This window comes from Motacilla alba, chromosome 12 (genome assembly GCF_015832195.1).
Source record: "Motacilla alba alba isolate MOTALB_02 chromosome 12, Motacilla_alba_V1.0_pri, whole genome shotgun sequence".
NCBI classification, from domain to species: domain Eukaryota; kingdom Metazoa; phylum Chordata; class Aves; order Passeriformes; family Motacillidae; genus Motacilla; species Motacilla alba.
In genome coordinates, this window is record NC_052027.1 from 16,073,267 (window position 1) to 16,100,574 (window position 27,308).

Here is a 27,308-nt window from a genome sequence, read left to right on the forward strand (position 1 = left end):
GTGAGTCTCAGATCTGTGATAATCTGCTGTTTGGGGACCACAGACATCCATGGGAAAGACCAACACACTGACTGGGGACGATGGTCACCCCATCCCTGCCAGCCAGGCTTCAGGTGCAGACAAGCACGGGCTCACAGCAAACCTGTGCAGTACTGGGATGTATGCTGAAATACTCTTGTATACCCTTCAAAACCTAGAGTGTGGGTACCAGCTCTCCAGCACCAAATGCTTCATCCTACAGACCTCCAGCCATCCCATGGCTGTGTTCCGTAAGGGACACAGCCTGGAGCAGCAAGCAGCCACAGGCTGGGCTCCCAAGAACAGAACAGCCCTGGGGACACAGCACTGACCTTCAGCTACACTCGTGCCAGAAGGCCTCGGTACCCAGCACATTGGTCACAGGATTAATTTTATTTCTAGCAAGGAATATATAGAGAAAACTCTTGAATTCTTTTTCTTCCTTGTTTTTGGTTGAAAAATGGCAGTGGTATTTGTGCCTTTTCTCCTGCCCTAGCTCCAAGACTGTCAGCAGAAAGCATCACAAGTCCACCTGCATGCCTGAAACGCCCCCTTTCCCTGGGAGCACCTCCAGCCAAGCTGCCAGCAGCGCCCATCTGGAGCACAGAGCCATCCCCTGTGGAACGCTGGGCAGCCCCTGGCATGGGGTGGTGCTGCCAGGGAGGGACAAGGCCTGCCTGGATGGATGAGGGTGACGCTCCCGCCCGCTGCCCCGCCGCGTCTGCATTCCGCACGCGATCCCGCCATCTGCACCTCATGGCTGCCTGACGAGGGAAGCTTCCCTCCGGGGCACCTTCTGCAAACCTCGCAGCCACCAGCTCATCAATCCCTGGCTCTCATCAAAAGACAAACTTATAAACAGGCCCAGACGCTTCTCCCAGGTTTAATGGAGGCAGCTCAGAAGCTGTGATCGTTCGATGTTTTCCAATGATAGTGGTGATGCCTGAGGCCAGCTATAATATTACCATGAAATAAATCTGCAGTGATATAATTAGCAGGGATGCTATTATGCCCAGGTTTTAGGGATGCTCATCACAGAGGGAGAAATGCAGCTACTCAGAATGGGACCTTGCAGAGGTTCTGGGTTGGAGATGGGGCTGGGAGTAGGAGAGACAGAAAAACTCCAATGTCAAGGCAGCGTGGACTTCCTGCATTAGTCTGCATGCTAAATAAGTCTAGTTTTTTAACAGCCAGATGTTATGGTAAACGCAGGTCTGTGCAAGTCTCAGGGTTAAAGCTAACTTTCTCCTTGCCGCTCCAGCTACCCCTGCCCTGCAGGCACCTGTGGAGTTTAGGAGGCACTTGCAAAGCTCCTGCTTTTTCCAGCAGCCAGTTTGTGACGTGCTTGCAGTGCCCTAAACTAGGATGGGAGGTGGAGCAGGGAGATCCAAACTAACAGAACTCTGAAGCCCAAGTCTGGCAGGAGGAAAAGACTGCTGTTTTCTCTGTCATGTCATGCTGCATCAAGAGAACAACACCCTGTTAATTTTGCCACTGGTACATACAAAAGGTAGACAAATACCACTAGGATCAACTAGGAGGAAAAGAGACAAGAGGCTGGGTTAGAAAATGGGATGCTACTTGTATCTGCAAGGAATAGCTAAGAAAAGAGTTGGCACATACACAGTGTGTTCTGTTGCTTGCAGATGTAGTGCTAAAAGTAAGAGCACAGAGAAAGGATATAACTAGAGAAAAATATTTTAGGATCAATGGTTATGGGGGAGAGAACGGGAAGAACAAAGTCAACACATGCCAGGATTGATCCTCAGTTTTGACACAAAATCCTTATGGCAGTTAAGAGCCACATTGAGGGAACATGGAGTTCCTCAGGACCCCTGGAAGGCTTCCTGCCCCATACACAGGACACAGACTCGTGAGCTGGAGCTCCTATGCCAGAGTCTGCATGCTATGTCATGGCTTGATTATAAAAGGTGACACGCCAGGGCGAAGTTTGCACCAAAATCAAGAGATCATCCTTTAAATGTGCTGGGCAGGAGATGCCCTGGAGGAAAACCCTGAAGTAGACAGCCTGCCCTCAGCTAAGGTTCAAAAACTCTTCATAAGTTTTGAGTGCATTTTCAAATCTGCAGTCAAATCCTACACCTTCCCTCTTTTTTGCTACAATAAACTTTATCTCAGAATGTAATCTAGTAATAAAAATGGTTTTAAAATGATCTGACAAGCACTAGAAACCCCATTTCTTTTAGAGTGACAACTCTATTTACAGCCTCACATACATACACTCTGGTTTGTATTCTACGTACACACCAGGCCCTCAAGATTTGGGATATATCCTTTCCATCCACTTGCAAGAATCAATTCCAGTCATGAAAAGAAGTTCTTCAGCAGGCAGAAGGTAGAAAGAAAGACTGCCTCTGATGCTGGGGTCTCTGCATCTCCCAGGACAGGGACACAAAGGGATGGGCAGTTTCCTCCCCCCCATATCAGGGCTGTCTTACTGCACTTGAGCAACCCTCCCAACTCCAGGGGCTGCCTCTCCAGCAAGAGCCACAAGCTCATCCCTGAACAGGCCAGAGGGCTGCTTTGGTTGAGGGGAGGTGCAAAACAGCTGGGCAACATCACACAGGGAGAAGATTTAGGATGCATTCAACTCTTACTCTTTCAAAAGGGTGCAGAAAATTGCTAAACTGCTAAAAAAATTCACATTCAAAGCCTGAAGTGGCCAGGGAACAATAGCACCAAACAGGAGCAGAGCTGAGAGAAGGAGCTTTGAGCTCCAGGGAGATGTTATTGTCGTAATCACGCATGAAGGACACCTTGTAGCTAAAAGTTCCAGAACTTAATTAGGAAGCACAGCTCTTATTCCGGGTGTATCAAAGACAAAGAATGATCTCTCCAGGCCTCAGTTTCCCTATGCATACAGCTGGAGCAGTCAAATCCATCGACACTAAGGGAATACAGCACTTTCTGGAATGCACTTGGGAAGCCACAGTTCCACTATCTTGAATTTTGCTTCTCTGCTCCCACACTCACCCGAGCACAAGATTCGTATCTCCTCCTCCCCATCACGGTTTCCCACTGCCCCACAATGCTGACAAGCTCAACACCTTCCATATCTTATCCAACTTCCTCAATTACAGGCAGACCAGCAGAGACATCTTCATCTGTATGAGTGGAGAGTGAGGCATGGCTAGGATTAGCCACAGGAACAGCCCGGACCAGCGTTGGCTCCCTGCATAATTAGCTGATATAAAAGCTGTGCCATCTACTGGCATCCCGCTGAAACACTGCTCCCATCGAGTTGGTGCTCCAGCAGCTCTTCGTGCAGAGCTGGGGTGGGATTTCACCCACCCTTGTGCACGGTAGTGGCACACAGGGGCCAGCCAAAGACAAAAGTTCACTTTGCAGAACCAAAACCATGCAATCACTGGAGCCCTGTGTTCAGATTTCAGTTCCAGCCCTCATAATCCCTCACTTGCTATGGAATTACCAGCTTTACTTAAAGGATTAAAAAAAAATCATACCTGCAGAAAAAAAAACAGCTAACCACCATTTAAAATTAACTCCCATTATTGTGCCTAAAATTTTGGGAAGACATTTTGGGCAGACACAATACTGACCTACAGCTGGTAGCCCTGCACAGAAAACTGGAGTTACCATTTCATCAAACCTGTGGGGTACTTCCAATAGCCCTTACTGCTGTCACCTGCCCACCTCAGAGATGTAGCACTCCCTAAACAGCAGAGGGACAGAAACCCAGGGCATACAGCAGCAACACCAGCCCAGAAAACAGGTGGCCAGCAGGGACAGGCAAGCAGAGACACACACCAGGCTGGGTTATGGAGGAGCTCCTGTGCCCTCACCAGCGCCCTGTCTGTGAAGCTGCTCCAGCTCCCCCAGTCACCCCAGTTGCAGCCCCTCACGTCCCGGTTCAGCTGGTGGCTCCACGAGCACCCCCAGGCAGGCAGGCAGGCAGGCGCACAGTTAAATATTTTTGCTCACAACCTTTTCATGTTGCTTTCACTTCAGATCGTGCCTCTGAACGCTGACAGATTTCTCATTGCGAGGCTGTATTAAGCCGCTTTTTAATTGCATTTTGAGGGACCCAAAGGCCAGCAGGCAGAAGGGCATTTTATTTTTTTCCAAGGAACATTATTTTTATTGTAGAGGCAGGAAAGGTTTCCATTAATCCTCAGCAAGCAGACAGCTTCCACGCAGCACGCTGGCTGCAGGGACGGCCGCTCCAGAGCACTGGGATGATTTGAGCACTGTCTGCTGGAATATCAAGGTTCCCAACAACTCCTCTTCAAAGAGCAGATGACAGGCTTTGGCACAAAACTTGCATTAAATTGATACAATCTCTTTAATGTTATCTCTGGCTCTTTATCACAATTGTATGTGCAATTTACATTCTTGTCTCTTTTTTTATTAAGATTTGCTAGATCCTTATCACTGATATTTTACACATTGTTGTAGTGTCACTCAAACATTTAATGGACATCAGCTGCTCTGGGAATATATAATAGCTCCTTGCTATGGGGTAGGGCGGGATGCTGATGGATTTCAGACTCACTCCATGAAAGCTTCAGAGGATGCAAAGCAAATCCATGTGGGACAGAAAGCAGGGTCCTGGTGGGCACATCCCAGGGCAGGGAGCACAATCTGTGCCAGCACAGCACCACGTGCCCAGAGCCAAGCTAAACACTCATCACGCAAGGCACCTTGGGGGCTGCAGCCCTGCTGTTCAAGTCACTCCTGTGCAGAGACCTACTGAGATAAACTCTACCAAAGCTGATCTGGGGTTTGCGGGCTGCAGAAATGAAACTTCCTAAGTCTACTTTCTTTAGGGAAAAAAAAAAAAGAAAAAAGAAAAAAAGTGGGATTTGAAGAGAGCTCTTGAGACAAAAAAGCTTCATGCAAGTCCATTAACCTCCAGGACCAAGCCTCCACCCCCTCACTCATTAGTCTTTAACTTCTCTACCTGCCTGTAAACACAGCTATACAAATAACTGATTTTTAGTTCAGCCTGAGGATGAAACCCTTAAAAAAATAATCCTCAATCCACCTGAAATAAACTCAAAATGATTCACTGTCCCAGGTCAATTACTCCCATTCAATATGAGTCTTCCACCCGAGATGATGCATCTGAAATATTCAGAGGGAAAAACATTAAACAAGAATAAATTGGTTGGAGGTTTTTCTGCCCAGGATCTTGGGCTTTGCAGAGCTCTCTGAGGATGTACAGCATCATGGAGGGCAGGGGCTGAACCCACAGGGACTGAGAGCATACCTGTAAGTGCAGAAGCACAAACTCCATGAAAACCTACAGGCAACCCTGAGGAAATAAAGATCCCACTCTCACCCCCTCCCACTGTGCAGAGATTACAAAGTCACAGGGCAGGGTGCAGAAGCAACTCTAGGTACCAAACGGCCATGGAAATGCATTTTCTCATGCCAAAATTAACCAAGAAAATTCAAATAAATACCTTTTTCAGTGACATGGTTTCTTTTATTTTGCTATCATTGCAAGCATATCTTCCCAATCATGTTTAAAGGTTGTTCTATAAGGAATTAAATGATAATTCCCTTCCCTAGCACTAATTCCCTCAGAGACCTCCTCCTCTTCTGCATCACTCACCAGTTTATATCTATATCTATCTTCACAGATAGACCCATAGTCATCCCCATCTGCTTTTACCCTTTCAGCCACCCCCAAATGCCTCCTCTTAGAGCACAGCCCCGCCAGGCCTCTGGATCTTGAGAGGGTAAGGACCAAGCTAAGGACCTGAGTTCTGAGACAGCCAAGTGCTACTACTGCTGCAAATCCCCTGCCCACAGCAATGGCTTCAGCCTCCTCCTCCTGTGCTGGAAAAAACCAGGAAAAATTGAAAAACAACATGCAAACTTCTGTCTAATACATAACACCCTTTAAGGACTATTTCATCCTTCTCTTCTCCCGGTCTCAGGGGTGTCTGGGCTCCTCACAGCGTGGGGCGCAGGGAGCAGGACACGCACAGCTATTAAACCCTCCACGCAAAGTTAGTTCCTATTCCCAGGAATAGAGAGCTCCTGTTCCGCCTCCTGTGCGTGCAAAGCAGCCTGGCAGCGCTCAGCGAGAGGCCGTGAGGGCAGGCTTTGCTCGGGCTAAAAGCCCAGCGAGAGCTGCCGGCAGGGCCGTGAGCCGGGACTCTCAGCGGCAGCGAGCCGCGATCCTCCGGCCGCAGCTCAGGGAAGGTGCTCCGGACAGGGAGGAAGCCATAAACTAAAATAAATGCCCGGGCAGAGGCAGCGAGTGCAGAGCTACGTGCTACAGACCTGGAGCATGAAAATCAGCTCACCTCTTGACAGGGGAAGGGACCAGATGGGTATTTCAGTCTTCAGGAAGGGCAAAGTCAGGCAAATATTTATTTGCACAGTGTAAGGAAGCTCCACTCTGGGTTGGAGAGCTATACATCTTGTTCACAAGCTGGTTTTGCCTCCTCTTTTGCTTCAGGCCCTGAAAGGGCATCGAAAAGAATAACCAGACAGGTGTTTTCTTTAAACACCAGCTGTCCAGACTTCTTACAGCAAGTACCAGAAACAACAGCCTCACAACAGCCTCAGTCTGCCAAGGGCAAGGGAGGACAAAGGTTTCTTCACCTGTTCTTTAGCAACAGCCATGCACAGGGCTGGGGATCTGCTGTGGAGACTTACTGAACATCCTATCAGGTCAGGACCATCAGTTTTCACTCGCCCATCTGTGACTCCAGATGCACTGGTGGCACTGAGTCCATTCCTTGTATGTGTGCCACAAAACAGGATCATCCCAGGAGCTCAGTGTGCGGCGGCGCCGCAGAGACAGCAGCCCCTGGGTCCTGGCAAACTTCTGCTGCCCCAGAGGGCACCCAGCAGCTCACCAAGCTGTAAAGCCCATCGGGCTGGGCTGCTGCCATGTGTTCATGGGAGAAGAAAGGGAAACGTTCAATGTAATCTGCATGAAAGTGCAGGAAGCCCTAAATCGTGTTAGCGCTATTAGCGCTGGTTACATCGCTCGGCAAACTGGCCCGATACAGGTTTGATAGACTTGTTACAAACATCTGATTGTCTCTGATTAGATTAGACAATCAACCCCCATCCTGGTGTGTGGGCATTGTTTAACTCCCCTCTGCAATCCGTAAATTAGAATTCCAGACCTGGGAGATTGGATTCAAATTGGATTACTGGAGCAGGTCCAGCACAAGAACAATTGTGAGGCAGGAGAAGACACACACACACATATGCACAAATGAATAAATAAATAAATAAATAAACAAACAAACACACGGGGACTGTCAGCCAGGATTTGATTAGGAGCACATTAAAAATAGAATTAAAAACAAAACCACCAACCAGCAATTACCAAAGAAGTGGGAAGAAGGCTGGATTTGTCACTATGAAATAAGAAAGCGCAGAGGTCCTGCCTTTAAATGGTTTGTACTTCAGCATGCGCAAGATTGGTGGTTGTTGCCCTTACTCCACCAGTTCAAGAGCTCCTGTCCTTGGCCATGCAGCTGGAATGGTGCAGGAGTGCATGAGGCATAAAGCCCCACACCTCACCAAACCCACAGGCTGTATCAGAGCTCACCTGAGCTATGTTTATTCCCTCTCTCCTACCCTATTTTCCGGCCTAGGCAAGACAGGTAATGTGTCCCTTAGCTGAGACCCAGCAGGCCACAGCACGACCACTGGTAGTCTTCTGACATGCCCAGACGTCCCCCTCAAATCAAAGCCAGGGCTGTACCACACTGCAGGAGGGAAATCCACAAGGGTTTGGCACCACGTGCTGCCAGCCAAAGTGAACCCTGGTGCACTGCAGCTCTGGAGGGCCTCCCTCTCCTGGCCTGGGAGCTCTCCAGTTAAATATTTCAGTGACTTGGCCAACGAGCACCTGGTTCAACATCCTTCAGACAGCTCCACGGTGCAGGGAGATGGCAGCAGGACCTTGTTCCACCAGAAATAAAGGAGAAATCCAGTACAAACCCAGGGCTGCTTCTGCTGACTCCTTTTGCTGCCTGCCCCCAAGACCAGAGGACAGCAACCGCAACAGTGAAGGAGAGAAGATTTCCTGATGATATTCTACCAGCCCATGCCATGACAGAGGTCAGTGCCTCTGCTGCTGAGAGAGGAGGGAGCAGGGAGATGCTCTGATCTGGGCTGAGAGATGCTTTGCTGTATGCCAATTTTTGCAGCTTGTCAGACAGGTGGCACTTTTTATTGTCCCTATCAGGGACCAGAAACATGATAAAGGCTCCATTCACCACAAGCCTGCAAGGGAAATTTCAGGGCTATCAGAATTGTTAAAGGGATAAACCTGTCCAATTAAATCCCCTCTGCACTCTTGATATATGCTTGTGCCAGGCTCAAATGGAGCTTGGAACTAGTCCCAGTTGAGCAGTAATGCACTGAGTGTTCAACCAGGACGGAAGGCACAACTGGCCTGAGCTCCTCCCTCCTGCAATGCCCCTGACCAGCTTCACACTGAGAGGCTGATTTGGTCAGTACTCTGTGGTTACACACCAAACTCTCACCTCTCCCTTTATCCCAGGATCCTAAAGCATGGCCGAGTACTAAGTGCATCAACTCTTTAGAAGAAACATGCCAGAAAAAATGCCAGTAAGTGGGAAAACTCAAGGGTGAGGGGTGGAAACAGGAGACAAATCAGCAAAATAGGGTTAAGGCAGTACAGAACCCTAAGCATCTCCAGACCAGCCACCTTTTCTCCCAGCTCTTCCAATCTCTTTCCCTTAGGATCCAAAGTAAAGAAGGATGGGAACACCTACAGCCACATTCCCCCAGGCTTTGTAGCCTCAGGAAACCCAGCCAGACTTCCCTGCAGGATGCTTTCAAAATACAGGAAATCCCCAGTCTTGTCCTTTGTATTCTTTTTTCTGCCAAAAGAAAATGTCTAATGCCAACTTTAGATTTTACTACTCCAGTTGCAGCAAAATCTGAGTCAAATACATTATGACCTCCTACACCTTAGCTGAAGGAACCTTGAAACCTCCTACCTCTGAGCCCTCCTGCCAAACCCCTGCTTTCCCCCAGATGCTCATTCCACACTGGAGCTAAATACACAGCAACAAAAACATGCTATTAAATTTCAGAAAAATACAATTAAAAAAACCCCACAAACCTTCCTGCTACTCCTGCTAAGTGCTGTTAGTGCTCTCATCACCAGAGCCACGCAAGGGGCACCAAACCTGTTGCACACACATACATCTACATAAGATACACACAGATGTACATAGTACACATTATAGATTCTGGTACACAAAATGCCACTTTGCTGCACATCTGCTCAACATATCATATTTGATGCTGCACACAACTGAGGTCCACAGGAAATGCAACAAATCAAGAGATTGTGCCAGCAACATACAACTTGCAAAACTAAATCAGCTCTATGGAGAAAACACCAGCCCAACCATGCCACCACCCAGGCAGTGTGAGAGCCTGCAGGCATCCAGACCATGGTTTGTGGATCAGCAGGGCTCTTTTGGAGATGGGGGAAGGCCACCAGCACAGACAGTAATCTTTAGGCTGGTCACAGTATATGAATAGTTCACTTCAGGGCATAACCTGCTCAGTAAACTGTGGGATGTGTCGCTCTCAGGAGGCAAAGCAAATTGTCTGTGGTTAAATATGTGAAGAATGAAGCAGTCAGCATCCAAAAGCAGCCTTCACAAGAACTATATAAAAAGGAGAAACAATCTTAAAACATATCCTAGAATCTAAAATTTCCACCTCTCAGCCTCCTCCTCCATCAAATCACAACTTCCTTCTCCCCCAGTCTGCAGAGCTTCAGGAAAGAACAGACCTGGAGGCATCACTCATGCACTTGACATAGTATTCTAAAAGAAAGGAAAAGTGCCCCTCGGGTTTGAGAATCTGGACTCACACCAACCACACCTTCAGGTGATGGCTTTTCTCTGGCTCACTCAGTGCTACCAACAGCAAACTCCAACATCTGGGCTCCCAGACAAGCTCCCAAAGAAGCCCCAGCCCATACATATCTCTCTGGACACATACAAAGGCAAAGAGGGGTCTGAACACACTGAAAAACTGAAGAGGAGATAGGAAATAAAGTTGAAAAAGTGACAAATAATCTGCTTGGCAAAAAACCAACCCGATGAGTTTTAGTCTCAGATGATGTAAAGCCATGAGCCAGCCAGCTGTGATTCCCAGCACAAGGAAAACCCAAGGGGGATTTGTAGTTATTTGGTAACATGGCACCTCACTCCTTTCCATGTCTTACAAAGTGTCTTTTTTAGCCCTAACAAGGACAAGCTCATGAGTGTGGACAAGAGCAGCCCACTAAACTCCCACCCAGCCAGGAACACACCTATTGCTTCCTTACACCTCACCCGTAGCTCTGGAACTTGCCCACCATGCAGTACACTGGGTAAATGCAATGTCATCTCCTTCAAGCGTCACTCCACCTTAGTCTTTTACTTCCAATTCAAAGTAAATTAGATGCATTTTTGGTATTGAAGGCCATCTTTTTACCTCCCCTCCTGTTAAATCTTGGGAATAAAAAGCAGCTGTAATTACAAAACCCAAAGGTGACAGGGAGGCCAGGCTTGAAGCAATGGAATCATCAAAGGACACTGGAAAAGGCAATTAGTGCTGATGCAAAGCCATGTCTATCAGGAGCCATTCTGTGGGACATGGGGTAGAAGTCGCCCAGGATCCAGGTGTAGATACTGCAGCGCCAAGTGGAACAGGTGGGGATTGCAAAAACATCTCCCTAGGAGTTTTTTTTGGTCCATGATGAGACTGTCATCTGATATGATGCTGTGGAACAAAAAGGGAGAGACAGCACCCAGATAACCAGCCCCTTGTAGGTGCCTTCTTTTAGGAAGCAATTACCCTCTCTGCCACACACCCCTGGCTCCAACACACCTCCAAAAGGCACGTGGGAAATCAGAGTGTCCTGTTACTGCCAGATCCATGCCACAGTGCTGCACCATGGCTGTCAGGGCCAGACAGGTTCAGTTTCCTTGTGCTTGATTTTTGCCTCTTAGAAATGCAACACACAAGGTAAGAAATTGTATTAATAAATGCTCTGCACATAGTTTAATAAAGACACATTAATATTTTCACTTAGAAACAGAGGAGAACAGGTTCTTTGATGACTGGACTGAATCACCACCTAATCAGAACAGTGCTCTGAGCTGTGCACCCATGGTGTGTGCCCAAAGGCTTGTGAGCACCTTCCTACAAAGCCCCACTGAGGCCCAGGCAGCATCTCTTCTCTCTCCTGCAGCAAAGGAGACAGGGATGTCTCCTGAGGAGAGTGAGCACACGAGTGACAGGGCAATTCATACATCAAGGAGAGACTCCATTTCTCCCTCCGCACCTGCCCTTGCCAATACATGGAGTCCCACCTGATTAAGATGCTGAAAAATATGTTTCAAGAAGTCATCATCACTCTTGTGAGTCATGAGAGAAGAGGAGGAAATTACTCCAGGAGAGATGATTCAACTAAAGGGAGAGTTGAGACAGATGAAAACAGACAGGAGAATGGAAGGAGCTACGGGAGCCCCACTGCTTCAAAGGAGCTCAGCAAAATGTGGGAGAAATTTAGAGGATTCAATTTCTCTTCCCCCATCAACTTCTCCATTTCCAGATTTTGTTGTTAGTACCACCAACCCAAAATGTCAAGAATTTACATGGAAACTGGACGTAAAAGTCTGTTCCATCTGAGAGTGCACTCTGAAGGAGTCCTCTTGAATCAGTGATTTAGGTCGAGGGTTCATTGTTCCCACTATGAAGAGAGCACCATGTGCTATTACCTAACCAGCACTGCCAGAATCACCCCTGTGACAGCTGAGCCCTTCACAGCACACCAGAGAGTCCTGCCCAAAAACCCAACAAAAAAGAAAGAGAGGTTGGAAGACAAACAAGGTTATTTGTACCATAGGCACAGTTCAACCCTTGATCTAGCACCAAAAGATGCACAAACTCTCTAGAAGTCTGTGTGACTCAGAGCAAAGGGCAAAGAAAAACAGTGTGACTTGATGAGCTGAAATTCAAATGTCACAGTGGAACCACTCAGCACAGTCATGCTGTGTAACTCAGGGTTATTACCCTGTGCATCCCCTGGGAGCCACGTGCTGTCCAGGTGTGCATCACGTTTGCTACAACCTTCTGTCACCTGTGTCTTCCTCCAGCATCTATAGGTGCTGCACATCTCTGGAACGTTTAACATGATATATGCTCAAGAATGCACACAAACTATATGAGCACAAGGATGCAAGTTCACGTTAAGAAGAAAATTGGTCTCCCTGATTTTCATTTCCACAATCCCAAATGCAGCACTGACACTTTACACCTCTTTAGTCCCACTTCAGCTCCCTCTATTCAGGCTAAAACACTTGGTGTGAGTCCCAGGTAGGATCATTCTTTACTTCCCAGAGTAAGAAATTGGGTAAACAACAATCTTCTTTATCCAAGTCCCTACAGCTACCAGCTTTGTCAGGCACTGTGGACAACCTCACACCATCTGGACACTCAGGCCAGACTTTGACCACTCTCGACTGAGATCCTGTCTTGAGTCTTGAGACTCCCCTAACCCACATGGGTGTCCTGTGATTCCTGCTGCATACATTCTCCAAGCCACTTCGAACTCACTGTGGAGACAGGTCACTTCCAAACCCTCACTGCCTTAGTTACACCTCAGTTACTGCAACATCCCTCCTCTCACCACAGCACATTTCCTGTCTCTCAGGTTGAAAGGTGACTGAGTATTTTTGGCCGCAGTGCCTCTGAGGACACATCAGCTGTGTTACCTGCTCCAAGCCTTCCCCTTGTCCATCACCCTACAGAAACTCTGTCAGTGGATCGAGCTGCAAGCTGCATCCAGCTGGCCATGCTGCCAAATGCCCATTGTACAATGCCCCTCGATAAAACTGTGTTTCAGAGGGGACACCTCAGCTCCTGGAGAGGAAATTTCCATGCCCCTCTGCAGTGGAGAAGGCTGTCCCCCTCTCCAGGAAGGCAATTACTTGTCTCTGCCCCAGCAGCAGAGCATGGCCCTCCTGCCACCTTATTATAGCCACCCCTGGGTTTTACTGAGCAGCACCATGGATCGGGTCACCCTCCCCCACTACAGAGAAAAGGAGACCATTTAAGGAGTGTTACAAAATAGCACAGTAGATTGGAAATGGGCGCAGATACCCATGAGGGCAACCCACTCCTGCAGTCACTCCCAGGGCTCAAGTCCCAGGCACCGGCACAAACCCTTCAAGAGCATCATCTCCTAAACAGGAGAGGCTCCACTTGTCCACTTCCATGAGCCATAGCAGGGACACTGCAGGAGAGGCTCCACTTGTCCAAAACACTTCCATGAGCCATAGCAGGGACACTGCAGGAGAGGCTCCACTTGTCCAAAACACTTCCATGAGCCATAGCAGGGACACTGCAGGAGAGGCTCCACTTGTCCAAAACACTTCCATGAGCCATAGCAGGGACACTGCAGGAGAGGCTCCACTTGTCCAAAACACTTCCATGAGCCATAGCAGGGACACTGCAGTCCCTCTGCTTCCAGTACACCCCCAGTTAAATGACTAGATCAAATCTGCTGCCAGGCTTTTGCTGCCACTTGTATTCTTGTGGCAGCATCTTCAGGTGTTTGCATGACAGTGGGAGGAGATAAAAAGCAAGAAGGTACCTCGAGGACATCCCCATGTGACACATCCCTGCCTCACATGCTCCAGATGAATCTGTCCAACTGCAGGATACAGTTCACAGAAAAGGCCACACAATCACAGAAGTCATTTTGAAGCTGAGATCATACTGCTACGCCAGCATCAACCCTCTTGTTTAAACTAAGCATCTCCATCAAAGCATCAGCACACAGGCCCATCTCCTTACCTTTAAAGCACGGACTTTCTTGGCCAAGAGGCTCTCAATGTCCCCTGCGACCTTCTCCACCAATTTCCTAGGCACATTCTCCTTGACTTCAAACAGGCTTTTATTGTCATCGTAGATCTAAGAGGGGAAGCAAGAGAAAAAGACAGTCAATATTAGTGAGAAGTACAGCAGTCTGCCTACAGAAAAGCTGATCCTCTAACAGATTTCTAGCAATGTGGATTAGGTAACAATATAAGCTTTGGAAATCAGGGGAGCAAGAGAAGAAAGGCTTTGCAACCAGAAAAAACAGAAATGCAGTCAACCTGCTGCCCACACCACTGGCTCTACAGCTGCCTGCTTTCATGCTTGCAGGCAATGGGCATCCCACCCTCCCACTCAAAAGCTGAGCTGCCCATCCCTGCCTCTGCTGAACCGCTCCTGTGGCACAGCCAGAGCCACCATGCTTGCTGCTGTGCCCTCCCTCACCAAAGGCATCCCTAAAGCCCACTGACCACCTCCCCAAAGCCACCAGCTGAACTTGGCAAGTGCAAGCCCAACTCCTGCCTACCCCCGGCACTGCCTGCAGGGCTTGCTGGGTGCAGGGCCTGGCAGCACTGGGGCAGCAGGGCAGCCCTGGGTACCAGGAATGAGAACAAGGGGATCACATGAAGCAGGATAAACGCCACATCTCTAACCAAGGCATAGTAATTTGGCACCCTCAAGAAATGAGATATTCTACAACCAGTGCAAAACTTGGCCAGGCTGTGGTGGGTAGAAGCACAAATCTGTATCAGGATTATCCTGAAGGCCAATGCAATTATCTGTATTTGAATGTTTGTGCCCAAAGTGGCAGCAATGGCCCACAGGCACATCATACAACTGCAGGGAACAACCCCAGACCCAAGAGAAGTGCTGTTGGCATCAGCACTGCCTCAAGAAGAAGGGATCAGTCCCACCAGAAGATTTCACAATCATGAACCCCTCAGTCACCTCCTCAGATGATTTTGTGACTTGTCAACTCCACCTGCCTGCAGACCCAGGTGCAATGAACACAGGGTCAAAAGGAAGAGTTTATTGCCATCATATGAAACTAGCAAAAAAAAAATTCCTCACGCCTTATCTTCTCTTAAGTAAGGTACATGAAAAAAACCACAAAGCAAATAGGATTCAGCTTCTCTCTTTATCCTCAGGCTACTTGCAAATACCTTCAGCTCCAGACATGGAGACATATGGGAACAGAGAACCCTCCAAGGAGAGCTGGACCTCCCCAAGGAGGTAGCAGACTCCACGCTTAACTGCAAATTCCATGCTAAGCATGTCTGGCACGTACCCAAGCTTGCATGATCCTTAGGAGCTGAATCATGCTTCCCACGGGACAAAACCTTCTCTTTGCTGCAGCTTCATCACAAGTGAAAGACTCTGCCTGTAAGTGGTGGTTTGTTGCAGACCTGGCCATTAGGACCGGGGTTGCAGAAGCAATTTCTCGTGACCTATCTGCCCTGGGTGTCAGAGCAGAACCCAAACACAACCAGTAGACAACCAGCTTCCACATGACAAACACGCACCCAGAACCTCCTCCATTTCACCCGGGACTAAGGAGAGGCTCGGCCAGAGGCACCCTCCAGGCTCATACCATCACAACTCTTTCCTTGGTGGAGCTAGCAAAAGTAAAGGTACAGGCAGGCACATGCCCAGGATCTGGATAGTGGCACATCACAAGCTCAGGGACATGATGAGACCCTCTAAAACGCTGGCAAACTACTTACTGCCCTCTCTTCTTTCTCCAGACCTTATAATGAGCTGGAGTAGACAGCAGCTCCACTTGCTGAAGGCAGCTGACAATGAATTCAAGAGCCAGAGCAGAGACATCCCCCAGCTCCAGCCTCCCTTTTCCTTTCATGGGTAAACAAAGCAGTTTCTGAGGCTGAAGCCACAGGAGTACATGAGAGACTAAGCACAAGGCTGCTCTTTCAGCGGTGCACAGTCCCTCCAGACCTACGGGGTTAATCTCCAGGCTTCCACTTTGCTTTTTGCAGGTCTCGCTGGGGCCCCTGCTCTGCCCAAGCTCCTCCTTTCTTCCATGGCATGAGGAAATTCCTAACAGCAGTCTCTTCCAGCAGCCTTGTGTCCACATATGCCATTACTCCATTCTAGATCTACTCCAGCAACTGCTTTTTTCTCCCCAAAAAGCCCCAGGGGATTCAGGTCACCAGCCCTGGCTGTCAGAGGAGTAACCCATCCCACCTCTGTCAGTGGGGCAGCACACAAAAGGCTCAGATCTGATGGTTTGAGGTTTCCGGAGACAACAGAATTTCTGTGAATTTTCATGATTACTGACTTGCAAGAACATGGCCCATGAACCAAGAGCAAAAAGCCAGACATCTGTGATCCTCATCTGACTCCTTAGTCCCTAAGAGACACATGGAGCATGGCTCCAGTGCCCTCCCCAAGGCTCTGCTCTTGCGTGCTCCACACCTGCCATCCTTCAACGAAAGGCAATCCTGCAACCTGATTTGTCTAAAATGGGCTTCACCTAAATCACTTTGATCCCCAAACCACCCACATTTCACAATAATTTGGCAACCCCTGAGTGACTCTGTGAGCACAGGGACTCCAAAGAAGATGCTTTAGTAAGGGAAGACATTTAAGAGGCATCCTCAGACTCCAGAAGAAATTATTTCATAGAATAATTTGGGTTGGAAGAGACCTTAAATAACATCTCATTCCAGCCCCTTGCCATGGGCAGGGACCCCTGCCACTATCCCAGGTTGCTCCAAGCCTTGTCCAACCTGGCCTTGAACACCTCCAGGGATAGGGCAGCCACAGCTGCTCTGGGCAACCTGTGCCAGGGCCTCACCACCCTCACAGTAATTAATTTCTTCCTAATATCTAATCTCAACCTCCCCTCTTTCAGGGTGAAGCCATTCCCTCTTGTCACGTCACACCATCACCTTGCCAAATTCCCTCTCCAGCTTTCTTGGAGCCCCTTTGGGCAGTGGAAGGGGCTCTAAGGTCTGCCCAGAGCTTTCTGTTCTCCAGGCTAAGCATGTCCAGCTCTCTCAGCCTGTCTTCATAGCAGAGGTGCTCCTCTGGTGATCTGCATTGCCCTCCTCTGCTTCTAATGTTAAGGATCCCAGAGCTGGATGCAGGATTCCAGGTGAGGTCTCACCAGAGCAGAGAAGAGAGTGAGAACCACTCAATTCCCTCGACCCACTTTTGATGCGGCTCAGGATACGATTTCTAGAGTTTTTTCACACAGAGATCCATCACACCAAAAAAAACCCCTTGTATTGCTTGCAGCACAACATCCTGCACTAGGTAAGAACACCCCACACTGGCACAGAAAGGGTTACGCAAGGAAAGCTCGACACAAAGCAATATTCTCTCACACTCTTTTTTTCTCCCCTTGGTAAGTAACAGCACAACAAAGTCATGTGCTTGGAAGATGCAGGAGACCTCCAGCTGAGCAGCAGCAATTAGGAAAGCAAAGAGGAGCAATCTTCAAGGAGAAAGCTTTGGGTACAGAAGGAGTCCTGACATTAGGATTTTCCTGTTATGAAACAAAATTGTCTCCTATTGGTTATGGACAGAAACGGTACCTGTCCACCAGGGAGGAAAGAACAGAAAAAGAAACCAGGAGCTGTTCCTCCAGCCCTCTCTGCAGCTGCAGAGCTCTGCAGTCTTCGTGGCTGAACAGTTCACCGGCATTAATTAGAACAATCCAAGACAAATTAACGGTGACCGTACGTGCATGAGAATGTCCCAGACAGGCAGGGGAATGAATGGTGGGGGCTCCAGGCAATTCAGAGAACTTCACAGTCTCCACTGTAGCATTTTGCTTTGGACTGTTCAGAACGTGGTCAGGTTTTACTTATCTAAGGTGACATTTCCCATTGTGGGTTTTTCCCTGAGTTGAATCAAAGGGAGGATTTTCTGGCCAAAGACATCTCGAACATTCCTCAGTGATGGCAAAAACCTTTAGTTTTGTCAAGATTAGAAAGCAATTCTCATTGAAATTCTCCTGTGATCCAGTGCTCTGGGACCTGTTTTTGAAATTAGTAATACCGGTGACCTCGGAGTCAAGGAGCTGCTGCTTGTGAGTCCATGTTGGTACCCTCACACCCAGCTGTGCCGGCACCCTCGGGGAGAAGGGCTGCACGTTGTGTGCTCTTGGCAGACTGGGTTTTACTTGGCAATGCCTTGAGCAACAGGCCCCATCCCCTCACAGCCTCCCTGCCAGGCAGGGCAGGTGGGTGGCAATGCAGGGACACGAGCACAGCCAAACACTGCACTGCTCCAGCCACAGTGAAACAAGAAGTAAGGCCCGTGTACTAGTCCTGCTCAGTGTGGCTGGCAAACCTGAGATTACTGGGCTGGAGAAGGGCTGTAGAGAGCCTCTGAATTACCTACAGAGGGAGTAGCCCTTGGGCAGCAAAGAGGAGAAAATGTTATACTCAGAGCATGGGGATTGAGACCACATTATGAATTGCAATCTCAATAAAAAGTGTGGGAAGGGCTGAAGCTGGATGCAGCAGCAGAAGATCCAGTCCTGGCAGTGGAGAGGAGTCCAGCAGTGGATGCTGAGGGTGAACTAATAAGTGGCAAGAGCAGGGGGAAGTGGGAGGGAATATTAACAGCAGCCAAACAATAGAAAGGACTGAGCTGAAACAAAAAATAAAAGCAAAGAAAAAAACCAAAGCAGTGCCAGGTGGGGGGAAGAAAAATCCAACTGTTTAAGACAACCTCCAACATGAAAACTTTACTCCGAAATACTCCTAAGCATAGTGCAATTACAAACAGCCACAAAAATGATTTAAACCAGCCCAGAAGTGCTAAGTGGCCTCACTTAAGAGCCAAGCTGGAAACACAACCAATTGTCAGCACATGTTCCCAGCAGCACCTGTACAGCCAAGGGGGCAGATCTGATACTGCCTTGAAACAGCCATTCTCTAAATTCACTTGTTTGCCTTGCTTCTAATGCACAATAAATGATGCTCATCTCTGCCTTTAATTCCCTCTGTGCCTATATATTCAGGGAACTGTCAGAGTTCAGAGAAAGCATGTTCCTCTCCCCAATTCCCTGTGAGCACACCCAGCACCATGAAACTTGGCAGCCTGAGAAAGGAATGAGTGCAGAAACACTCCCATAAGTGCAGAAATCACCATTTGATGAGCTGCCATGAGAGGGCCCAACATCTTCCCATGGGTCAAGGTATCCAGTGATAAAATGTGAAGGAAAATAACAAATCTCAGGAGAGAGCCCTGTAAAGCACCACTAGAAAGTAAAAATTGTCTCCTCAGCCTCCCTTGCCAACTGTCTCCAGCCTCCTCATCCAGGACAGGAGGGAGGACTCTGATGGGAGGGCAGGGATGTAGGGTACCCCTGCAGCCCAAAGCAGACCTCTCTCTTCTCATTCCCTCTATCCCCAGCTCCATGTCATATCTGCCAAGAAGAAGCCCTTCCCCAAAATCAGAGGGGCAGCACTCCACTGTGCTTGCACAGCATCACCTCTATGCCAAGACTCCCCCATCACCTTCCTCAAGACAACAGCAACCAAAAAGCTGAACCCCAACAGAGCAGCTGGTAACCCCAGCAGCTCTCAGCCCCACTGGGCCAGGACAGAGCTGTACCCACAGCTCAAACCCCACCTGGGGCTTGCTCAGGGCCAAGCAGGGAGAGGCTGTGGTGCTCCAGCTCCTGCTGGAAAAGCATCTGATCTGGGTAATAGTCATTTTCCAGAAATTAATTTTTTTCTCCACCCTGTATGAATCCAATACACCAGGTTTGGACAGCTGCAGTCCAAACAGCAGCATTTAATCACAGTGCAAACCTGGCATGTTTGCAAAAGAGCAAAGTAATACGTGCAGCAACAGAGTGGCTGCCTCCCTCCTCCCAGAGCATCCCACCTCAAAGCTGGGGTGCTCCAGGTTAGGGAGGCCAAAGACCAAACCAGATCTCTGCAGGCACAATAGCCACCCCTACCTAAGATGGCCCTCATGCCCCAGAAATGGGGCTGTGCTATGTCATACCCCACAAAGGCCAGCAAACAGGAAAACAAAAGGGTTTTCCCAGCCAGCATTATTATGTGAGGCAGGGAAGGTCTCTGTTCAGGGTTATTCTTCAAGCTCCTGCAGCCAGACCCGTGCCTGGGATCAGTATTGTACAGTGACCCAGATATGGAGCCTGCAAAGGACTTCATGGGTACAGCCAATACTGCAGCAGGATACTGCCCTGAGAGGCACTGCTTGTTCACATGCTGGTCTGGAGCTTCCCCTGGAGCTTCAGGATCTGTTGGTCTCCCTCAGACAAACATCAGTCTGGCCTGTTTTGAGTCCCATCTCACCCACTGCAGGGTCCTACCATTTCTCCACAGCTCAGAGTATGAGTCAAGAGGAAAGAGGAGAACCCTTGGGCAGACTTCCTTTTGCCCTGAGTACACAGAGCAGACCCCTCTGATGAAGTGGGAGCCTTGAGGAGAATTGGCCAGAGGTATAAATGATCAACAAGAGCACCATGAGATGGTCAAGGCCAAGCACTGAACATTGTGGCTGGGTGACAGGGAGGAAAAGGAGTGCCAGCCCCCAGAGATCCTGCTGGAAGGTGGAGACTGCTCAGGGCCAGAGGCAGAGAGCAGAGACAGCACGATTTCCATCTCACCCCTCATCACTGCTGCACCTACTGCTGTTAAATTTCATTGTCTGGTGCTTATAGCCCTTGCAATGATGGTAATCATCGTGGTGTCTGTATTACATGAGGAGGATGTCAGGCTGTCAGGGACAATCGAGCAGGCAGTGATAAGAGCCACAGTGGCCTTGCTGACAGCCCGCCAGGACGGGCAGTGCTGCCTGTGCTGCTCCTCCTGGTGCAGAGCGGGTCACACAGCACTGCAGGGGCCAGGGGATGGGCACCGGCACAGCAATGGCCTTCTGGAGAAGCCGTGATCAGCCACGAAGCTGCTAGATTCTGGTTTTCCCTGCTGAAGAGTCCCGAGGGGAACAGGCAAAGGGAAGCAGCTGCAGGTGAGCGCTGGTGCCACAGCTCAGAGAGGGCTTTGCAAATCTACCCCACACCAACCCCCAGAGCTGGTACCATGGATGCCACCAGCCCTGAGGGCAGAGCTCTGTGAGCACAGCTCTGAGCCCAGGTGCCCACTGGGAGCAGCGTGGGCAGTGGCTCCCTCAGGGCCCCAGCTGGCCCTTGTCACCAGCCCTGCCTCGTCCTCGGCGCAGCCGCTGCTCCGGCGCCTGCGGACGCGCTCCAGCGCGCGGGGGGAACAGCTTGACATTTACTAACCCCAGCTCCCTCTCTCCTCAGTGCCATTTCCCTGCTGTGCTCCATCCTTCCACCTACCCCATAAAAAGCAAGCACCCTCTGAGCAGCTCTTCACAGCTCTCCCACAGAAGCAGGACGGGGAAATGTGAAGTTTAGTCGCTCCTCAGGGATGGTCAGCTCTAATTGAAGCAAACAAACCATAGAACTGAGGTCTCTCTAGTTCACTAAAGAGCCTGCTAAAAAGCAGCAGTACCACAGAGAACATGGGGGAAGAGGGAAAAGCAGCCCTCACCACCAGGAACGGAGAGGTGGAGCTGCTCCAGTGCTCTCCATCCTGCCCCAGCACCCGCACCTCCCATCCTCTCTGGCACTGGCGGGACTTCAGCTTCCTCAGCGCAGGATCCCCAGCCCCTACAGCTGAGACTTCATCCCTGCCAGCCCCAAAGCAGACCTGGGCCTGTTATACATAATTTAGCAACTAGGCAGGGATAAAGGGCTATGCACGGTTAGCCTGGATTATAGAAAACCTCTCCTGGCCTGGAAAGCAGCTTTTAGTCTTCATCATCCCAAACCCTTGCATGGGGAGCTCTCAGAGCAACAGACCTGCCTGGGTGTTTGCAGAGGGTGTTTTCTTCTGCAAGGAAATTCAGTATCACACAACTTCCAACTTGGTCTTCACCTTTCAGATAAAGCACTGCAAAAATAAATTGCTGCATAGTTGGAGACAGAAGATCTCAACCAGGATGGGAACTCTGCCCACGCCCTTCTCTGCACACTTACAGCCACTTGGATGGCGTGGCCCTTGCTGCCAGGTCAGGGCACAAGCCCCCTAGAGCCTGCTGTGCTAATGTACAAGAGAGAGAGAACAGCTACAGCTTCTCAGAAAAATGCTCAAATGCAGTCAGACATCACGTGATCTCTAAAAATACAAGCTTGTACAGTAAAACAGAAACAACAAAAAAACCCTCAACCTCATCCTGGAGTCTGGCTTCTCTTCTTGTTATGTGGGACATAAGAAAAGCTTTAGGAAGGAAAACAGTATTTTTAAAAGGTGCCTCAACTACTTTCCTTAAGAATTTGTTGAAAAGTTAACCAGTTTATGTTATGTCCACACAAAACACACCTGCTTCAGATCAATGGCATTAAAATTGCACCTCAAATACCCTGGGTGCATCCTAGGAGGGGTGCTGTCACGGATAAAGATGTGCTATTTCCCTACATCTCAGGGTGGATATTGTGAAGAAATTCTTTACTCAGAATGTGGTGATGCCCTGGCACAGGCTGCCCCATCCCTGGAGTGTTCAAGGCCAGACTGGATGGGGTCCTGAACAACCTGATCTAGTGGAAGGGGTCCCTGCCCCTGCCCAGCATCCCTAAGAGAATGAAGAGGATTAAAATTATTAGGGAAAGATAAAGCAAGAAACATCTCTGCTCCTCAGACCCCTCCTGGACCCCATGTGGTTGCAGTTTTGCCTTTCGCACAGCTGTTGGACAATTTAAAACTCTGTTTTCTTTTATTCCGTTGCTTTTCTCCCAAGGCTAAATGTTTAGGACACTAAAATTACAAAAGCTCATGGAGACCCAAAATGGGATCTCACCAGACTCCATTTCCCTGGCAGTGAGGAGGATGAGAAAGGAAGTGCCTGGGGCAGGGCTGCTGCAGGTGGGCAAAGGCTGCTCCCCATCCCCTGCGAGTGCACCCAAAGCACACACAGCTCCTCACTCTGCAGTGAGTGATGCAAGATCCTCAAAGTCTTGACTTTAAATAAACAACCAGACCTCCTTCCCAAAACAGCTTTATCTTCCTTGCCAGCAATGCTGCTGCTTTTTGTAGGAAGGGCTGTGGAAAAAGGCTGTGCTGTGCAGCCTCTAACACTAAGGCTCCCAGACATATTTTGCAGGCTTCCTTTTATCAACACAAAAAAAAAAAAGAGTAACAATTACCCAACACTGCCTTTTATTTTTATTGATGGCTACCACTGGCCAAATTCAGCTCTCAGCTGCAGTGATGCAAATTTGGGATGATTCCACTGACATGGAATTAAACTAAATCTCTTATTAGAGCTAAAGCAATTGAAATCTAGGCCAGCATAAGTCAGCACTGTCAACAGTTACCCCCACAGGTTTCTGCAGAGTAATGATCTATTTTAAAGACATTGAACTTTTAGAAACAGCAACTTTGCAATTCTCTTGATTTACCTTCTGATATAGGTGTTGGGGCTTTCTCTGCGCTTCAGACATTCACATTTACAAGCTTTTCTCCCTAATCTCAAGCACTGGAAGCATGTCTGTAAAGGCACAGGCTCACTGGAAGCAAGGCTGGAAGACACCCACCTGTCCAACCCATGCCCTCTGTCTCACTCAGGACCCACCTAACAGATGTTGACAAACTCTGCTCTAAAGCACTGGTGGTGAAGAGCCCAGGCTTCCCTGGCTGATGTCCTTTAGTATTTTTGTAGAATCAAGCATGGTTTGGGTTGGAAGGGTTAAAGAACACCTTGCTCCAACCCCCTGCCCTGAGCAGGACCACCTTCCACTATCCCAGGTTGCTCCAAGCCCTGGCCAATCTGGCCCTGAGCACTTCTGGGGATGGGGCAGCCACAGCTTCTCTGAGCAACCTGTGCCAAGGCCTCACCACCCCACAATAAAGAATTTCTTTCTGTTATCTAATGTAACTCTGGCAGTGTGAAGCCATTCCCCATTGTCCTCTCAGTCCATGCCCTTGTCTCCCTCTCCAGCTCTCTTGGAGCCCCTTTAGTCACTGAAAGGGCAGCCTGCTAGAAAGTCATTACTGGTGTTTAATATAAACTCCTCTCTGTCGTGGAATAGGCTCAAAAAGCTTTGCCTTATCACCAGAGGATACAGAGAACAGATTTCCAGACAGCTTTCTTCCACACATTTCCAGACTCATCCTTTTTCCTGCTAGCGCCTTCTGCTCCCTGAGCCAGTGGGGTTACAGGAGCTGTAACAAGAATACACCATGTACCTGGAGATTTTAATAAAGAGGTGACCCTCTGCAAAGTCATTTCAGCAGAGATTTTCAGCTTAGTCCCACCTCGAAAGCATCACCAGCAAGACTTCAGCAGTGGCATTAAACCCTGCAGCTGGCCAACTCAGCCCGGGTTTGTTTTCAGCACAGTCTTGGAGGAGTACAGGGGCAGGACCTGTACCCATCTCTGTGTACCCATAGAGATCCCAGGGGATCTGTCTTCTGAAGGCAACCTCGAGGGGTCTGACATCCAAATGGAAAGACTCCACTAAAAAATTCAGAAACCTCTGCAGCACAGAGAATAGGGCTGGAACAGATCTCATCAACTCAGGTATTCTCAGCCTGTTTCCACACCCCCAGCAAAAGGTGGCATCACAGATGTGTAATTTCTATAATGACCACAGTTCTCTCATTCCTAACCTATTCCTCTGACCTGTTCTTAAAGAAATCCAGCAATGGAGATTCCTGTGTTTCACAAGACAAAATGCTCTGGTACTTCACAATCCTATTTGAAAACTTTTTATGATGCCTAAGTTGAAAAACCTCTTGCTGCAATTAAAAACCATGTTCTTGGTGGAAAGACCTCAAATTAACAAAGAACAGGCACTTCTGCCTTGTGCTGCTGTGCCCTGTTATTATTCTGAAGATTTGTCCTACTTTAGTTTTTACTCTTGTACGCCAAAAAATTCATATTCATTTATTCTTTCCCTACAAGTTAATGCTTTTCATACCTATGTGTCTTTGGTTCAAATTACAATTAATGTGACAATTAGACAATGTCCTTGGTAGAGCATTCACCAGGATGCTGTTCCAAACAGTCCTCAAAATATCCAGGCATCAATCAAAGCTGGGCACCTTCGATCAGGTCCAGCCAGACACACCAGCTTCTGAGGATCTTGTGTGTAGGATCCATGACCTCCTGCTCTCCATGGGGCCAAGGAGCAGGCAGCAGGATCCTGGCACCACTCCTGCTGCCCATGTACAATGCTAAGATCACAGGAGAGCTGTCCCACAGGTGAGGAAAAACCTCAGTCCCCAGGGCCCCATTACCCCCAGGAATAACAGGGTGAGGGAAGAACCCACAGTGTGAAAGCCAGAGCTGGGCCAGGGGAGCCAAAAACCCCAGGGCAGCCAGAAATACTCAGGTGTCCTCAACCACCATCACACACATCTGTGCACACACTTGCACCCCACTTGCCTTGTCCTCTCCTTCTTCAGTTCTCCCCCAGTGTCTGAGGGCTCTTGTCCCTGCTGTCCCAGCCCTTTTCTCCTGCACACAAGCACACACTCAGACCCAGGGCTGAGCTCCAGACCCACCTGTGTGCACAGCCTAGCTCCCCACACAGTTCTGCTCTGTCACAAAGCAGTTTAGGCTCCACACCTGCTCTCCCTACGACAGCCACGGGCTTAATTAAGCTTTAGGCACAGGCAGGGAGTAATTGGGGTAATTTTCTGGCACTTAGGGCTGAGAGAGGGGACTTGGTCTGTACTGCCCCCCTTGCCACACACAGAGTACCGACCTGCCTGCGTGATCATTGCCAAATCACCTTCCTGTGTTCCGCACTGACCTCCCACTTTGAAAGAATTTATTGTTAATTTTTGCAAACTCTTTTGGAAACCTTAGAGGAAAGATAGCACAGGAAAGGAGACTATTAATATTCCGCCAAGAGCTCTAGGGACCAACCAGCACATTAAAGCTTCTACAAGCAGAAACAAAACTCTTGCACAGCTCAAGCCAGACCCCCAAACACTGGCAGAATTTCTTCAGTACTTTCCATCAGCATCAGGAAAAATGTATTTGGCCTGTCATTACACATCCAGAGCAATGGCCCTGCCAAACCTTAGAAAACACAACAAGGGCAGCATAGGAGCAGGGGTGGATTCAGATCTACTTGGTGTAAGAAAAAGTTGCATCGTGTATGGTAAAGACTTCATCTCCTGCTGTTCCAGCATAAAGTTAATCAGGGACAGAAATTAATCCCTCCTGACAGCATGTTGCCAATTTCTGATTTCATCCCCATTTCCTCATAGCTTATCATCAAGAGAATGGGAAACTTGTAGCATGGACAAGCCTGTCACATGCTTCTTTCTTTGGAAAAGGCTCACACACACCAGCCACGAGCTCCGGCACCCTGAGAGCAGCACGTCCGTGCTCTGCACGCACACAGGTCTCCTCACGTCCACGCAGATTGACCCACCATTGCACAGGTAGCAAAAAGTCATGCATATGTTTAAGGCAAAATATGTGCCCAACCATCAGCTTTACTCCAAGACAGTTGGAGGGAGGAGGGAAAACAAGAATCAGACGAAAGAAATCCTCTCCCTGGAGCGATAGCGCCAGAAGAGCAAAGTGGCATTTACAAATCATAAGCACTTCCCCACTCGGTGCTCCTTTGCCCAGAATGTTAATTAGCATTATTCTAAACAGCAGCAGCACAAGCTGAAACCCAAGCAGCCTCAATTGCTTGAAAAGAAACCTGGTTGGGAGTTTTTTCAGATGAGACATTTAAATGGTGAGCCATGTGATGGTGATGCAGCAGGTGCTTTTTAATGCCACCTTGTAACTTCCCTCCTAAAACTTGGGAGTGAGTTCTAAAAAGAAAACTCCAATTTCCAAGGGCTATGGGATTTTGCCTCTTGTTCCAAATGTCAAGGGTTTATTCTACAGCTTATTTTTTCAAGCCCAGTGGCTCATGGATGGAGCCCCACAGCATTGCAGCAGCACTCCACAATCCTGAAGCGTGTCACTGCACTCCAGGCTGGGCAACCCCCAAGGCTGCTTTGCAATGCAGTTTAGTTGATCACATAATAGAAAAGTGGATTTGCAATTATATTAATAATAGTGCTGACTTGGGTTTGTGTCATAAATAAAACTTAGATGATTATATAGACCACATATATCTCTGTGTTTGGATGATCAATACACATCTTAAAAGTACCACTGCATTTTAGCTACAGAAAGTGTAGCAGGAAACAGGCTTCACAATTTGCTTCTCCTTTTAGTGCCATTTTCTTTCCTACTGTATATGTCTCTTCCTCCAACTTATCAAAATTATCACCACCATCAGAAAACCCCCATGCCCTGAGTGAGCATTGCTGCATTTCTGGCACACCTGGTGCCACAGCTTACACTGCCAGAAGGAACCTGCGCTCTATCTCCTGAAAAACACAGACAACAGGGCTGCTGGAATTAAT

At 48.7% G+C, this 27,308-nt stretch overlaps 1 protein-coding gene across 2 annotated transcripts in view; it reads right to left on the reverse strand.

Annotated features, from left to right (window-relative positions):
* CACNA2D2 (calcium voltage-gated channel auxiliary subunit alpha2delta 2) overlaps positions 1 to 27,308 on the reverse strand; it is a 213,884-nt gene that overhangs the window by 116,630 nt on the left and 69,946 nt on the right. For both annotated transcript variants that reach the window (XM_038148789.1, XM_038148788.1), the window contains exon 3: positions 13,873 to 13,989. In XM_038148789.1, coding sequence (XP_038004717.1) covers positions 13,873 to 13,989 — 117 coding nt within the window. The remainder of the gene's footprint in view (positions 1 to 13,872; positions 13,990 to 27,308) is intronic.